Genomic DNA, 15885 nt, shown 5'->3' with positions numbered 1-15885 from the left:
ATGGCAAATATAAGAATAACATTTTACTTGTGTTTATCATGTTCTAGACTTCATTACAGCACAAGCACATTCATGCCCAATTACATAATGTACTCAATAAGTAAATGGTCCCTATTGATGATGCAGCAAATATATTAGAGGTTAGTTTCAGTTACTCCACAGAAGTATGCAGTTCTCTACAAAAGAATTATGCAGTAGTTTTAAAAAATAGTGGCACTAGATGAATCTTATCACTGTTTATTTTTATCAGAAAAAAATAATTTTATAATGCTCTTGAAAATATTTCTTATCCAGCATTCTCCCAAAGCAAATGTTTTCACGTCAAGGTGTTATGCTTAGTTGATTTCTCACACTGAAGCACTCATGTAAAACTAATAAAATCAGTTAAACTATCTATAAATTCCTGCAAAACGTCATTACAGGACTTCCATAAATTTAATCTTCCTGGTACGGTTTTGAGATTTATTTATTTCACTTAAAGAAGAAACAAAAACTAATAAACAAAAGCATGTAGAAAACTGCTTTAGTAATTTCTTGGTATAAGAAAAATTTTGGACATTCAGTTTCAATGACAAAGGGAGTCTGGGTAAAAGCCAAATGAACCAGGTGCATGGGATCATGCCTGTGTTTAATGTAGCCTAATATCAGACACATGTTAGTGAGAGAAAATACTTAGAATGAAGTACAGAGACTAACAGGGACAACCACTCATTGCAAAATTACTTTTGCTCATCATGCTGTGAGCTTTGTATTACATTTTTCTGTCAAGTGGCAGGAATCACAGGGAGAAGTGGCTGGAAAACCCTTTTGTGTAACCCTAGATAAGTATCCATAATATTAGGCTTTGATATGATAATGGAAAATGATGCCCCTCTTTGAAATATTTCTGATTGGTAATGAAAGTCCTAATCAGATTGTTGTTGATGAGAACCAGGAGGGAGAGGGTTCTCTCTCTCTCTCTCTCTCTGTCTGTGTGTGTGTGTTGAGAAGGAATTATGCTTGTGCTACATCCCTTTTAGTGAATTTAGAAAACATGACAAGATGGGCAGGTCTTTGGAAAAATATCTTACATAAATTCATGGTTGTTTTATGAAATAGGTGGTTTAATAAAAACTGGCCCTCCTGAGGCATTTTCATTAAAGGTTGTCTCTAGACAACATCACAATGTTTGCATTATCCCCCTATATTCTCTAGAGAATACACGCATTACCTTTTCAGCAGGAGTCGATATTGTGTGTGAAGGCATGAAAGGAGATGATTAGATTTTGCCTTTTGGTGCACAAAGTAACCACATGGAACAAATACAATGGTTAGGGATAAAAAAAATCCAATAATTTTGCTGCATGCTATCTAAATGCTAAATTTTTTCTATGGCAGAAAAAAAAATCAGATGATGAAGGATGTATTTTAATGAAGACTTTAAACTTATACATGCATCATTTCTAACTGTTGCACCCATTTACAGGCTTTGATCTCAACTACAGGGATAGCTAATAGCTGAAAATGAGTGCCCACTGATATATATGATATTTTAGGAACAATAAGAACAAGTTGATAACCATAGTGATGCTTATAATATGATTGTTGAATGAGTATGGATTTGAGAAACAAATTAAAATACTTTTAATTTGGCATAAGCATTAGAAAATAATTATAAAGACTTGGGAAAGTCATTCATTTAAAAATAGTGTTTACCATCTGTGTAGACTTCTCTGCGCAGATGTCCTTGCTGGTGCTTTTGCTTTTTGGCAGGTCGAACCCTCTGAATTACAGCAGCACTCATATTGCTGTCAGTGGAGACAGGACTAGTAGGTCTAGGGCAGTGTGAGGCATGATAATGTCTATGGCCTAGAAAAGAAACAGCATTTTGATTGATTTTCCCCGCAAATCAGACAATTGCCTTATGTAACTGAAAACACAATAATTAATGAACTATATATAAAAACAAAAGTATATAACTTTGTATTGTGATTGTAAGCTGCCCAGAGTTCTGGCTTTGGGGTGATGGTGATACAAACAAAACAAACAAACAAAACAAACAAACAAACATTGCTAATTATTGGATAAAATAGCATACTGTTGAATAATATTGTTAATATAAAGATTTATTCACTGCTGCAGAATATTAATTGGGATTTTTTTCCCAAGCAAGATGTATCTAGATTTGGTTTTTTGGGGTAGAAAGCTTTGTTTTCCAGGTTTCCCAGAGCAGCACTATTATCAGCAGTAATATAACAGATGGCCCTTGAAGACATTCAGCAATTCTACTTGATACAAAATCCAGTGGTTCATGATAGTCCTGATGGCATCTACTCTTGTATTTGTACAACTGAATTTGGTCCCAGTTTGGGTCTGGACACAATTCATGCTATTTATTATTATTTTCAAAGCCCCACCTGAGGATCTTTCCCAAAGTCTATGCCTGCCAAACAAGAGAATATCTATTAAAGATCTTCTCTTAGATTTGCCAAAAAAGGGACATGACAATGGAAACTTTCTTTAGGAAGGGCTTACCTCCTGAACCAAAGATACCATCTACTCTCATGGCCTTCTAGAAAATGGAACATATTGGCAACTCTGGAAGGCTTCTCTTAATATTGATTTTGTATCATTATGATTCTTCTTCTTTGGACCGCTACCTAACAAAATTGCAAAGAGCTATAAAGAGATATATTAGCAACTTTCCATTTTTTCTACCGTGTTTACCCCAAAATAAGACTCTGTCTTATATTTTTTTGAACCCTGAAATAAGCACTTGGCCTTATTGCCATGCACTCAAAAAGCCTGATTGGGCTTATTATCAGGGGATGTCTTATTTTTGGGGAAACAGGGTAAGATAAGGTAGACCAATATATATGACAGAAAGGATTTAGTTTTCCATTCAAGGAAACTATTTTTCTTGATCGGCATCTATTTTTCACAGGATTCATATAAAAGAGAAATAACTGTCATAAAAGAACTTCATGATTCATAGTTTTCAGAGGGCAATATATAGAAAGACAACAAGAAATCTCACCTGCCACAGAATCTTGCATCTGACGTTTTGCTACTTTAAGACCAGCATATTCCGCTGCTGCTGCAACAGCTTGTGCAAAATCTGCATCTGTAAAAAAGGATCCATCTGATGAACTAACACTAGATCGTCCACTTGAAATGTTATCATCTTCTGAGGCTGAACCCCATCCGTTGATCATGGAACCTGTCACAGAACTCTCCAGATCTCCCACACTTGAAGCAGGTGTCTGTTCAAGGCCACGCAAAAGAAGCCTTTTGTTTTGCATCTTCACAATTTCTACGTCTGCTTCATCTTCTTCTTCTTCTGGTGCATCAGTGTCCATGTCAGATACAAGAGGTCCCGAAATGTAACCGTAAGTATGTGGTGGTGAAATAGGCCTGGGAGGTGGAGGTGGGCTCACAGGTTGACGCCTGTGAGCGAATAGTTTAAAAAATTAATGTTAATGTTAATAGCATTTTTAATATTTGTATTCATTACATGATACAGTTTTATACTGGTTTGTAATTCAAAGTTATTGTTTACTAAAGTAAAATGAAAAATTTTCCTTCAGATGGTTATATCTGAAGCAGATATAAATGACAAGAACTTGCAAATTCTGAATTTGGTTTATCAAATAAGTACTTACAATTATGATATTGTAGTCATTTAGTAGACAGAAAAATAATACATGAAGCTTGATAATTTATATTTTTTTATAAAAAATAAATTATACTTGAATATGTTTATCTTTACAGAGTTTAATAAAACAGTTTATAAGACCAAATTGTTTGTGCTGCACAACCATTTGAATGGCCAGAAGCTCAGAAAAATTATGAAACACTGCTTTTAATGCTGACAGGGGAAAATGTCAGCATTTTCTACATTTTTCCTTTATATTAGTAATGAGATGGGAAAGATTAGATATTCCGTAAATTTTGAAGTGGTCTTGAAGATAATTTGGAAACTGATTCAAAAAAACCTGCTAGAAATGATTTGCATGGGGGGGGGGCGGAAATCCCATCATGATTCTGATTATTAACATCCAGAATAAGCTGGTTTCATTTAAAAACCTATCTAGATAAACATATTTTCTTCTGAAACTCTTCAGAGAAATATTATTTCAGCCCTTGTATGCAGTTGTAGACTATAAATCATGCCTTCTGTTTGAGCTGTCAAGTGCTTTATTTCCAAAGTTTCATGTCTTTGCAGTTTCTTTTTTATTTTTTGTTTAGTATTTTTCAGAAACATACTCAGTTCATTTTACAATCCACATTAAAATAAACATGAAATAAGATATATGTATATATGTGTACACACAAATGTATGAGAGAACAAAGCTTTGGAGATGGGGAAATATAGACATGCTGCAAAAGGCCTGGCTAATTTTAACCAATAATCATTCCTAAACTACTTCATATGTTATTTTTCTTCAGTGAGTTTTTGCACATTTCCCATTCCCATGTTTTTTGTCTCCTAAAAAGAAGGTATGCGCACAGTCAAAGATACAGTTATAGTGTGACATGTCATCCACAGGTCTACTTAGCTCATACAGTATTGACCAATATGAGTTGATTCACCATAGTTTAAAAAATTACTAGATCTGAAAATTGTGACATGGAAGGTCAAGTTTTATAGTTTATGTTATAATTTATTGAACATTTGACTGTATATGCTTTGGAAGGATGTAAATCTGTAACTTAAAAAAAAAAAACCTTACAAATATGAAAGGGAAAATTATGTTACAGAATAAGAAGTATGAAAAAAAATCTAAAGCCTACTCATATCAAGTCAATCAAAGAAATGAAACGAAACGAAATGAAAGACCAATATTGCACTCTCAACATTTGCTATCACTTACATATAACTTTGAAATACAAAAGTTACATTTAGGATTAGTTGATAGACATAGGTTGACTGACCATCCATAAATTTGTACTACAATATATTTTTATTAAGGTAATCTAATTTTGAGACTGTTACGATTATTATGACAATGGATTCCATAATGAAGTGTTTTGTGTACAGTTGTACTGGATGTAATAACAGTTTCTCCAATAGCCTTAAGCTCTTATATGGCAGAAAGAACAATGATAAACAATTACTTTCAATTAATTCATCATGCTTTCTATTTCTATAATCAGCTAATCATTGCAACTGTTCTATACTTTTTAAATGCTATGAGTTTTAAAATATGGTGTGATGAGAATAGCTTTTGTGCCGGTAGAGAAGCATGCTTTTGTAATAATGCTGTAGACATATTAATTTGACACTTTATACATTGATGGCCAAATTATGCTTCTGTGCTTACTACGTGACCTTGAAAAAATTAAGTATTATAGTCTTCATGAATAATTCCTTTCAAGAGTACCTTAACAACAGATAGATAATATCTTCTAACAAAATACATTAGCATAAAATGTAAAAAAGTTACTTTTTTAATTAACATACCGTCGGTCTGGTGGGTGTTGCAAATGGGCTATTTCTTCCTGACAATCTTGCAGCATAGGCTGCAGCTCTTCTTGAGGAGAAGGAGTTAGAGTAGCAGTAGACTGGTGGCTATAGGACACTGCTGCTGGAGATGAAGCTGCTCCTCGAATTGGTGGTGTAGGACCTCGTTCATCATCTTCTTCTTCTAGCTCATCCTGCCGTATATACATTCTTGTTGGTGGTAACGGGCAAGGAATCTCATGATCATAGCTATGAAACAATGTAACAATATAAAAATACAATGGATCAGATATACAGTATTTCTCTTCAATTATTCTTAATCTTTTTCTTTGGAACTCGAAAATGATTAATTCTATATTTTATTTAATGAATAAAGTGACTTAAAATGACTTACGAATCCATTTTTATTGTACCTTTCATTCATAGAGAGGTTGTAATCTTCACTATTATTATGGGGAGGTGGATGTACAGGAGGTGGTGGAAGTACTTCTGCCCAATTCATTCCAGCCTGTTTAGATGTCTTTGGGGTTTTAGCACCCTTTTTATGCCCTTGGCTCCCTGTGAAGAAATGTATCACGGTACTTATAAATCTTTTCTGAGTTGACATTTTTGTTCACCTATCAAGTCCTTCCCAAGGACCTGGCATAGGCAGATATGGATGTATGATGATAAAAGCATCATTGCAAGATGTAAGCTGTTCTGCGCAAAGCTGCCTTTTGTAATTGAGTGATGGTGATTTTTGTCAATGCTGATGGTATTGTTTATTATTATAAACATCATTATATTATTATAAAAAGATCAATTATTTTTCTTTTTTTAAAAAAAGTTACCAGTGTAATCTAAAGCCCTAGGATTCTTTGATGGTCTCCCATCCAAGTATTACTTGGATCCAATCCCATTTTTTGGGGATCAAGTTCAGTTCACCTATGACTAAGTGCTGCCACGAGCCATGCCACCTAAATTACATGCTATTTAATACTTAAACACAGTATAATAAGTGTCATGGCCCAACATATGACACTGTTGTTGCTCTGTAGCCATCTAGTCGCCAGACACACAAACACCAATCTATATTGTTTTTACCCAACCACTTTACCCATCAGCCCACACTCTCAAACAAGTGCATGCTGGGAAGCCAGACTCCATTTCCTTTAGCATTTGGGGAAGGCAGAAGCACATGGTCATCCAAGGACAAACCCACATCCCAGCGCATCGCTGGTGAGATTTAAATTGCTTATATTTATTAATTGTTATGTTCAGCAGAATCTTAATACTGTCTATCTTGTATTTGGTTCTCATTGTATGTATCCCTATATTCCCCAATTTCACCATATCCTGTTCTTTCAATAAAACATTCAGAACTATGCACATGGTCTGTTTTATTGGTGGATAGGTGGGTTTAGCTACATGTCGAGTTGCACACAGACTAACATGTAGTGGGGACAGAGCAATAAGAGATTTATCCATTTTGTTAGGCATTTATTGGCTAAGTGCTTCCATGAGTTAAGAAAAAATCAGTATTTTAGACAAAGTTTACAAAAAGTCTATTAAAGTTGAATTTCTGATAAATTCAATTATCTTATAAAGTCTTCATACGTATGACATATGCTTTAAAGCAGCTTTTAAATCGTAGCCTTTTTACATAATAGTATAAACATATTATAGACTTTATGCTTTAAAATGCATTTTAATGAAATATATGACTTACATATTAGAACACATAATAAAAGATTTTATTAGCTTGAATAAATGGCTAAGAAAGTAAACTTGCTAAGCAATATAATTAAAGCAATTTTCCTGGAAGTATTAACTGTATTATATATTATATAAAGCAAACATAGTTAGATACATTACCTGAAGCATCTTTCTGTTATTTAATTACTAAAATTTAACATATAATATGACAACAGATATGACCTACTAAAGTTTCAATGTTGCATTAAGACATTAATTGTAAGTAATTGGTTCATGAAATATTTTGGGAACAAAATTACTAAATGCATTCTCAAATACAGCTGTATGAAAAGTTATTAAAATAAAGAATATAAAATAAAAACCGTAACACAGCTACTACGTAGCTCACAATAAATAAAGTATTGATATAAATATTTCGGTTATAGTTATGGTTTATAGAATAATATAACGTTCTATAACAATTTCTTTAATAATTCAAGCTTCTTCTATTTTTTTTTTTTTGTATTAAAGACCAATTGTTTGGGTATTGTTAAATTTGGAATAGGAATTTGACATGAGTTGTAATGAAAACTGACACTTGACAGATGCATTGTTAACTTATACATTTCTAGAGTAGCTTGAATTATAAAGAATTTATGACTGTTGGAAATATGAACAAGAAAAGACATATTATCAAACTGGGTAGAGGTGTAAAAAATCCATAAATTTTGGATTGAAATACATACACTAATTCAGAATATTTCAAAGATTAGTCTACAGTTTAAACTACAGGCTTTTCTTTTGACACTGTAATCGTGTGTGGGAAAGATCTTGACAGACAAGGTGAAAAAATGCTGCCCAGGAAAATGGCCAGATTATAGAAGGCATAGCCAGTAGTTGGATAGTGGGCAGAACAAGAAGCTCAGAAGGGACAGTCCCAGGTTTATCAAGCTGTAAAGGAGACAGTGAATATTTGTACTTGTACTTTCATATTTATAGCATTCTGTTCTTGATATAGCCTTACAATTATATTTGGCCATATTTCCTGTCTAGTCTATCTGGTAAGGTTGACATCGATCTTACAGGTCTGAAAGTACAAATCCTCCATTGTTTCTTTTACAGTCTGAACCAGGATCTGATTGATAAACAGTTAGAAAGTACCAATAAATGAGAATATTTGTAGCTCAGGATTGAAATGAGGGTCCTTGGTGCTCTCTGAGCTTGGTTGTTTTCTTGCAGATGTTTCATTGTTGGTGGAGGTGGTGTTTGGCAGTTCCTTTGACTGGGATATTGTCAAACAAGCCAACAGTAAGCTAGTTAAGCAGCCCAAACAAAGAACCTCTAAGACCACACCCAGCAACACTGACAAGGCAAGCCATTAGAAAATAAACTGAAACCAACTGCCACTTCTTATTAGAACTGGGGATATTACCTAGTTTGGATAATGAAACATCTGCTGAGAAACAACCAAGCTCAGAACGCATCAAGGACCCAGAGTTAGAAAGAACACATAGAACTTTGTTTGTGTACATATTAAGTTCAACAATATTATTATATGCAGACAGATGGAAAGATTGAACATTATACACAATGGAGGAATTGATGGTGAAGATGATGGAAATTACTAAGATGGTGAAATTGACATTTCATATCAGAGAAAAGATACTAATTTATTACTGACTGGAAACCCCTTATAGACTTTTTGTACGAAATAGAGAAAAATGAACTTATGATATATGAATTTGATGATTAGAAAGAAAAATATATAGAAAAAATGAAAGCCACGCTGAGCCATAGAGTAAAAGTAAATTTATACTTATAATTGTGGTAAGAAAAGTAGAAGCCACTTCTTTATATTTTCTTTCTTTTGTTCTGCACTTTTGGCTTTGTCATTTTTAGTTTCTTCTTTCTTGTCTTTATTCTAAATATTTTTTTCTGTTGGTTTATAGCTTTAACTTTATTAAAATTTTAATAAAGTCATATGAAAAAATGTGACTGTTTAAATCATTTTATAAAGATCATTTGATATGTTTTCTTTGTCTTTTCAACTCAAAGGACTTAAAAAGAGGATAATAAGAGAGTGATTGATTTTAGGCTTATCTAAAAGAAATTTAATAAAAAAGGAAATGGGAAGGGGGAATAGCAATCAATTATCTTAATCCATAAAGTCTTTTGCAATGTTTTCATTGCAAAAATAAATAAATAAGTAAGTAAGTAAGTAAGTAAGTACATGTGGCATAGTGCATTGAATTATTGTGTTGAAAAGTCCCAATGCAATTACATCTAAAAGTTGCTGGATTCTGAGCAACACGCTTGTTTGGAAAAGAAATGTGCACACATTATGTATACTTTTAATAATATTCACACACTGCCTGGTCTAAATTGTATGATGCAGTATAGAAGAGTCTTCTCCCTTGTTCGTTTCAACATCTTGCCCTCAGCATTGCTGGACGGAAGATTTAAGAGGCGCCCGATAAGTGAGCGGTTATGCCCCGAGGTTGAAACTGTGGAGTATGTTCTTTCATACTGCCCTATGTATAATGCAGGAAGGACTAAATTACTGTCTCTCCTAGAAACAGATCTCTCTGGATCCAATGCTAGTAATTTGACCTTACATTGTTAAGGGGATAGCTCCTCACATATTACTTTTCAGGTTTCTAAAAATTTTTTAAGAGCTGTAACTATTAGAGAAGAACGCTGTAATTCCTCTCAGCCAAGGCTTCTGGTAGCCAACTGTTTATGATGTTACTTTCTCCACGTTCTTTTGCAACTATATTTGTATTTTGGTCTGTGACCGCAAATAAAAGTAATTATTTAGTATTTAGCATGATGTGAAGCTGGCAGTTAGTATACCAAAGCAATTGTCTAATCCAATTAATACAATAAACATGCACAAGACTTTTCTTACTGGAATAGGATGCATTGTAGTGCTATTGTAGAAAACAAGATTAAGAATGGTTTACTCTATTGTGCTTTTTCTGAATACTTGTGCATGGTATAATTGGACAGGGGAAACCTTTACCTTACCTTTAATCTAACAGATAGAGGATTATAGTAGCCTTTCTGTTTTTGCCATCCTATTAGTGTGTCTTGTGCCTGTCTTTATATGCTAAGGTTTCATTAGACTTCAATGAAGAGCATTAGACTTCAGTAAAGAGTGTTGCTGTGGTTGTCTCTACAAAGTAGGTTTTACAGCATTTCCTGTTTTTTTATTTTTTTGTTTGAGTTACACATCAAAATAGAAAATGTTTATTTACTGTACCTTATTTTTTTTTCTTTCTTTTTAACTGGCTTTTATTTTGAACTACCTATTTTTCTTTTTAATGTATATTTAAAATAATATAAAATTATTATTAAAAAATAAAAATAGCAAATTGAGAATACTTATAGAACTATATAATTAATTGTCACCATATTACAGTGAAGAAAGACAATTCAGTGTATTGATTAAGCCTCTGTGCCAGAAGCCAGGAAATTGTGATTTGGACCAGTCAGTGATTCGCAGGCCTAGAATGAGGCAATAGCAAACCACTTCTGAAATCTTGTTAAGAAGTTTGGAAAAACAAGAGTCAACACTGACTCAAATATGCTCTATATACAGTATCTATATTATCTAAGCTAGCTGGGTGGCCTTGGGCCACTCACTCTCTCTTAGCTAAACCCGCATTACAGGGTTGTTGTAGTGGGGAAAAGAGGAGGAGGAAGATGTGTTGGATATGTTTGCTGCCTTGAGTTATTTGTAAAAATTAATAAAGGGAGGATGCAAATAAATATAAAAATAAAATATGTATAGAGAAGCTCTCCAAATACGTCAACCATATTATAAGGCATCACAGAATATTTATTTTACAAAATGCACTGCACATTTGAATACTTACCTGATGTACTGCTTCCTCTGTCTGAACTGTTGTAGGACCCTCCTGTATTCTGATCATAGGTCTGATTATATGGGATAGTTGTAACATTATCATTTACACGGTAATCTGTAATTTAATAAAATAACATTGTATTTCTTTCAAATAGCTTTCATGCATCTACTATCAAATTAAGGAAAATTAAAATTAATGTCTATATTCTTCAAAAGTTATTGGATAAAATGAGATTGTTAGAATTTAAGCTAAAAGCCACATGAATATTTATTTAACTGTCTTATTTATTAGAATATGTTGGTTTTTTTGGAGAATGTTGCACTAATTGCTAGGCTGACAAATTTCAAATTAATAAGTTTTATATCTAGAAAGTGATTTGTTCATCCAGATGTGATTGATGTTTTTATAACCAGTAATCAGTTTGGAAATGGTTTAAATCACTATGAATGCAGTAGTATACAAACTGTCCTTTTTGTTTAAAAAGTTGCAAAACTTATTAAAATCTCTTAAGTTTTAAAACATAAGGTAAGAAAATACTACAAACCATTTACCTTTGTTTAATTTGTTTTGTTCCATTATGTTGTATTGAATTGGTGCAACTTCTTGTTTCTGTTGTGTAGATGGTTTCCAATGCTTTTCATTTGAATCACCACTATTACTGTTTACATTATTGCTTATGTTTGACTGGATAAGTTGAGTAGTGGCATATGGAGTAGGCTGTCCTGGTTGGTTGACAAATCTTCCATCTTTCAGATTTGGACTATTGAATGTTTTCATTTCATTGATTTTGTTGCTCAGGTCCACATCACCATAAACTGTTGATTCAGGCAACATCAAGTTTGTTTGCTTATTCTCCAGCTGATTGTTGTAATTTGCTATACAGTCAGCTATCCGTATTAGGAAGTAAAAAAATCCAAAAATATATTCTGTTACAGTATGCATTTTAACATGACTTTGCTATGTAAAGCAAAATGAATTTCTAACAATATAATTACACTGAATAAAGGGAAATTAACGTTTAAGCTGTCATAAGGATTGCTTCTGTTCCATAGCTCCAAAACTGTATGTATCTCTTAATGAAAGCTCTTCCAGATCCTTGGCTATTTTATTTCAACTATTCCTTTCAGAAACAAATCTTTCTTTCTTCCTTGATTTATCTCAACATACATGTCCATCTTACCATATTGATGCTAAGTGGCATACAAAAAATTAAAACTAAAGGAACAAACATGATTTATAAACAATATACAAAAATAGTCAATATATTAAATGTCTAGGGTTGAAAAAAACATTAGTTTTAATGATTGAAACAAGAACTAAAAACCAACTAACAAGGCCTGTTCAAGCTTTTAGCCGAAATGCCTGTGGGCACATCCAGGTCTTTAATCCCTTGAGGTGGAGCAACAGATTAGGTCAATTGCATCTCCAAGAGAATGTTGTTCCACAGAACAGACACAGTGACAGAGAAGACACATGATAACAATATCTTCCTCCTCCAAGATTCTTGATAGTAGCATTGAGTTTTTGGTATTAAATTTGGACCTTGATCTTGTTTCTGAATGAGAAATATCTGTATCGTAAGAAAGAGCTATAGCACATCACTGTGTTTTTAAAAATGCCTTAAAATTCTATATTTAGGGAAGAATAAAATATCTTGTTATGTATTTCAAATCTATGTACTACATGTGGCTGTATATACATGGCAATAGGAATATTGATATAAGGATGTGACTGAACAATATAGATGCAGGAAAGTTATAATGAAGATGATAATGATAAATAATAATACCTGGTCGAGAATAAGTAGTAAGGTTGCTGTCACTGTTTCCATTGCCTGATGTACAACAGTTAATAGAACAATCATTATGATTATTCCCAGTATTAGGCCATGTATCTGCAAGCCAGGGCTGAGTAGTAGGTTCATTGATGTTTAAAAGACCTGGCCTTAAAAAGACAATTAATGTATCAGTTGTTACATTTTTGAAAAAAGGAAATAACTAAATTTAAAAGATCACATTGATTATCCTTAAGAGCCCCTCTCCATCCTCATGATTATTCTAGAAATCAGAATGTAGTAAAGTAAAGTGGTTCATGGGCTTGCTATGAGAGGTATCCCTTCATTACATATTTCAAAAAATGCTCACTATACATTTCTGATAAATGCTGTAGAAATATAGGTATTCAGCAAGTAGTAATTCTATAGCTGACATGAACAAATACTATTTTCTAGACTCTTTGTAATGAATTCTTCAACATTTATATTAATTTATTCTTTTCTATTTTGGGGGGGTTTGAAATATTCTGGATGGCATGACAGGAATATGATTAATCTCTGTAACAACACACTGCAAACTATACTCTGTAGAAAAGACTAGATTACCTAGAGCTGTGATAGTGAACCTATGGAACCTATGGTAGCCATATCATTGGGCTCATGAGCTCAGCTCCGGCGCGCATGCGCGTGCTGGCCAGCTGATTTTTGGGTCTTCTGGGTCCACCAGAAGTAGGGAAACAGGCTCTTTCCTGCCTCTGGAGGCCTGGGCGGGGTGGGCAAGGCCTGTTTTTCTTTCTCACCTGGCTCCAGAGCCTCTCTAGGAGTCTGGGGAGGACGAAAATAGCCTTTGCCACCTCCCGGAGGCCCTCCAGAGGCTGAAAACAGCCCGTTTAACAACTTCTGGTGGGACCGGAAGGCCCGGAAGTTGTCAAATGGGGTGTTTTCGGCCTCTGGAGGACCTCCAGGGATGTGTGGAAGGCCATTTTCACCGTCCCCAGACTCCTAGAGAGGCCCTGGAGCCAGGTGAGAAAGAAAAACAGGCCTACCGGGCCATCGTGTGCCAGGAGCGGGGAGGAGGGGGGTCATGCAGCATGCATGGGGTAGGGCATATAGAATTATGAGTGTGGGCACGTGCGCGACCTCCTCCATCCTCCCTCCTGGCACACAATTGCAAAAAGGTTAGCCATCACTGACCTAGAGTATAATTTAAAAACTATAAAATAACGTGGTACTCAGAAGAAACTGTCTTACTTTTGGGGAACAAACCTGCATATTACGAGTAAGACTGCACTCTTCTTGGCTATCCATGAAGCCAAGAAAATCCAAATAAAAAACTTGGTGTGTATGCATTTTTACATATTAGTAATAAGAAATCTTGGTGTGAGTTGCATAAACCAGTAATCCCCAGCCTTTTTTGGCACCAGAGACTGTTTTATTCCACGGACTGGGTGGAGAGGAGGAGCACGCAACCTAGATCCCACACATGTGCAGACAACTTCTAATAAAAATTGCTGTTTCTTCATTTCCCATATTATGTCATTCTATTCTTTTTTAAAAATCTTTGTTGTTCATGTGACTAGCACTGGTTCGTAATTCCCTTTCCCCTTTTTTAGGAATTAATATTGTTCAGGCATTTGCTGAAAGATATGGAAAACTCAAATTGGGACATGCACCTCCAACTCTCTCAAGGCTCCTGATATGAAGAATATGAAGAATTGCAGTTTATATGTTGCAGATAATTTTATAATAGATACTATGACTTCACAAATTAGCAACTGCCAATTCCCAGATTGTTCTGCTGCATTTGTATGTCAATATCTAGCAAATGTTCCATTTTTGTCATTGATTATTGTGCAAAGTGAAAAAAATAATAAAAATGAAATAGCTATTACAAGTGATCATATTGCTTATAAAGAAGGCTGCATAGTCAGTCAGAGAAACATCAGTGTCATTTAAGATTATGAAATGGTCTCAAAATTGTAAGTCATAAGAAATGTAGCTACTTCAATATAACAAGCAGTTTGGAAAGGCGCCCTGTACCATTTTAAAGGATTTACACATTCCTGATTATGAACTATATATGCTTCCAAATGTAATCAGAACCTCACACATTCCTAAAAAATTTTTTTTAAAAAAAAATTCATATTTCTGGTCTAGATAAAATGTATACCAGTGATTTAACACAATATAAAGAACTTTTTGCATATAATTAATTTATGAATAATATTTCAGTGAAATGTTAATGGGATTTATTTGTTAAAGCACTTATTGTCATTGATTAAACTCCTTAAGACAAGTGGAATTTCATTCATTTCTCATTTATCCCGTGACCACAATCATAATATATTTTTCCTGATTTAATTTATAGAAACATAGAAGTCTGTTCTATAAGAGTAGAGTAGAATTTAAAATTTAAAGCATTTTGATTAAACAGCATTATTAAATGTGTAATATATCTAAAAATCTCAGTCTCTGGTTTTTTTTTTTGGTCACTTCACTTTCTCATAGTAGCAAAATTTATAGTTTGAAGTTAAAGTGCTCCCTCTGCTGTTTAATTTCGGTGAAGCATGTTTGCCTGTGTGCAAAATTAAATTTGAAATGCTCTAGATCAGTGTTTCTCAACCTTGGTAGCTTGAAGATGGGTGGACTTCAACTCCCAGAATCCCCCAGCCAGCACTGCTGGGGGATTCTGGGAGTTGAAGTCCACCCATCTTCAAGTTTCCAAGGTTGAGAAACACTGCTCTAGGTAATTCTGCTACATTTTATGCTGAAAATTAACACCAAATGTTATTACCTGCCTCCACTGCTTACAGCTTCTCCTCCTCTTTGATATGTTACTGAAAGATAAAAAATAAAATAAAATATTGTTGTTAATTCTTTGAACAAAATCAACCATGAATCTTGACAGGTAACTTCAGAAAGGCATTTGCTTATTTAAGCAAATCCTAATCAAAAATATTAATTTCTTTGGGGTTTCATATACAGATTTTCCTATAAGTAAACTATACTAATGTAGATATGCACAGCATTGCACTGCTTATCTTAACTTTATCCCATCTCGTCTTCAAAGTAAAAATGAAAGATAATTCCAAAGCAGTATTGTTTGATTGACAATAGTACATTAA

At 33.9% G+C, this 15885-nt stretch overlaps 1 protein-coding gene across 12 annotated transcripts in view; it reads right to left on the bottom strand.

The window, feature by feature from the left end:
• Window positions 1-15885, bottom strand: part of ROBO1 (roundabout guidance receptor 1) — a 532491-nt gene that overhangs the window by 13210 nt on the left and 503396 nt on the right. For 8 of the 12 annotated variants that reach the window (XM_087895014.1, XM_087895012.1, XM_087895011.1 and 5 more), the window contains 8 exons: window positions 15555-15597; window positions 12776-12930; window positions 11538-11873; window positions 10996-11100; window positions 5857-6001; window positions 5444-5692; window positions 3017-3426; window positions 1696-1848 (listed from right to left, as the gene is read on the bottom strand). In XM_087895014.1, coding sequence (XP_087751140.1) covers window positions 1696-1848; window positions 3017-3426; window positions 5444-5692; window positions 5857-6001; window positions 10996-11100; window positions 11538-11873; window positions 12776-12930; window positions 15555-15597 — 1596 coding nt within the window. The remainder of the gene's footprint in view (window positions 1-1695; window positions 1849-3016; window positions 3427-5443; window positions 5693-5856; window positions 6002-10995; window positions 11101-11537; window positions 11874-12775; window positions 12931-15554; window positions 15598-15885) is intronic. The other 4 variants (XM_087895010.1, XM_087895013.1, XM_087895017.1 and 1 more) reach the window with 1 other exon arrangement.

This window comes from Pantherophis guttatus, chromosome 5 (genome assembly GCF_059756535.1).
Source record: "Pantherophis guttatus breed Tessera chromosome 5, ASM5975653v1, whole genome shotgun sequence".
NCBI classification, from domain to species: domain Eukaryota; kingdom Metazoa; phylum Chordata; class Lepidosauria; order Squamata; family Colubridae; genus Pantherophis; species Pantherophis guttatus.
Note: the sequence above shows the minus strand (reverse complement) of the source record. Positions and strands in the feature narration are given on the sequence as shown.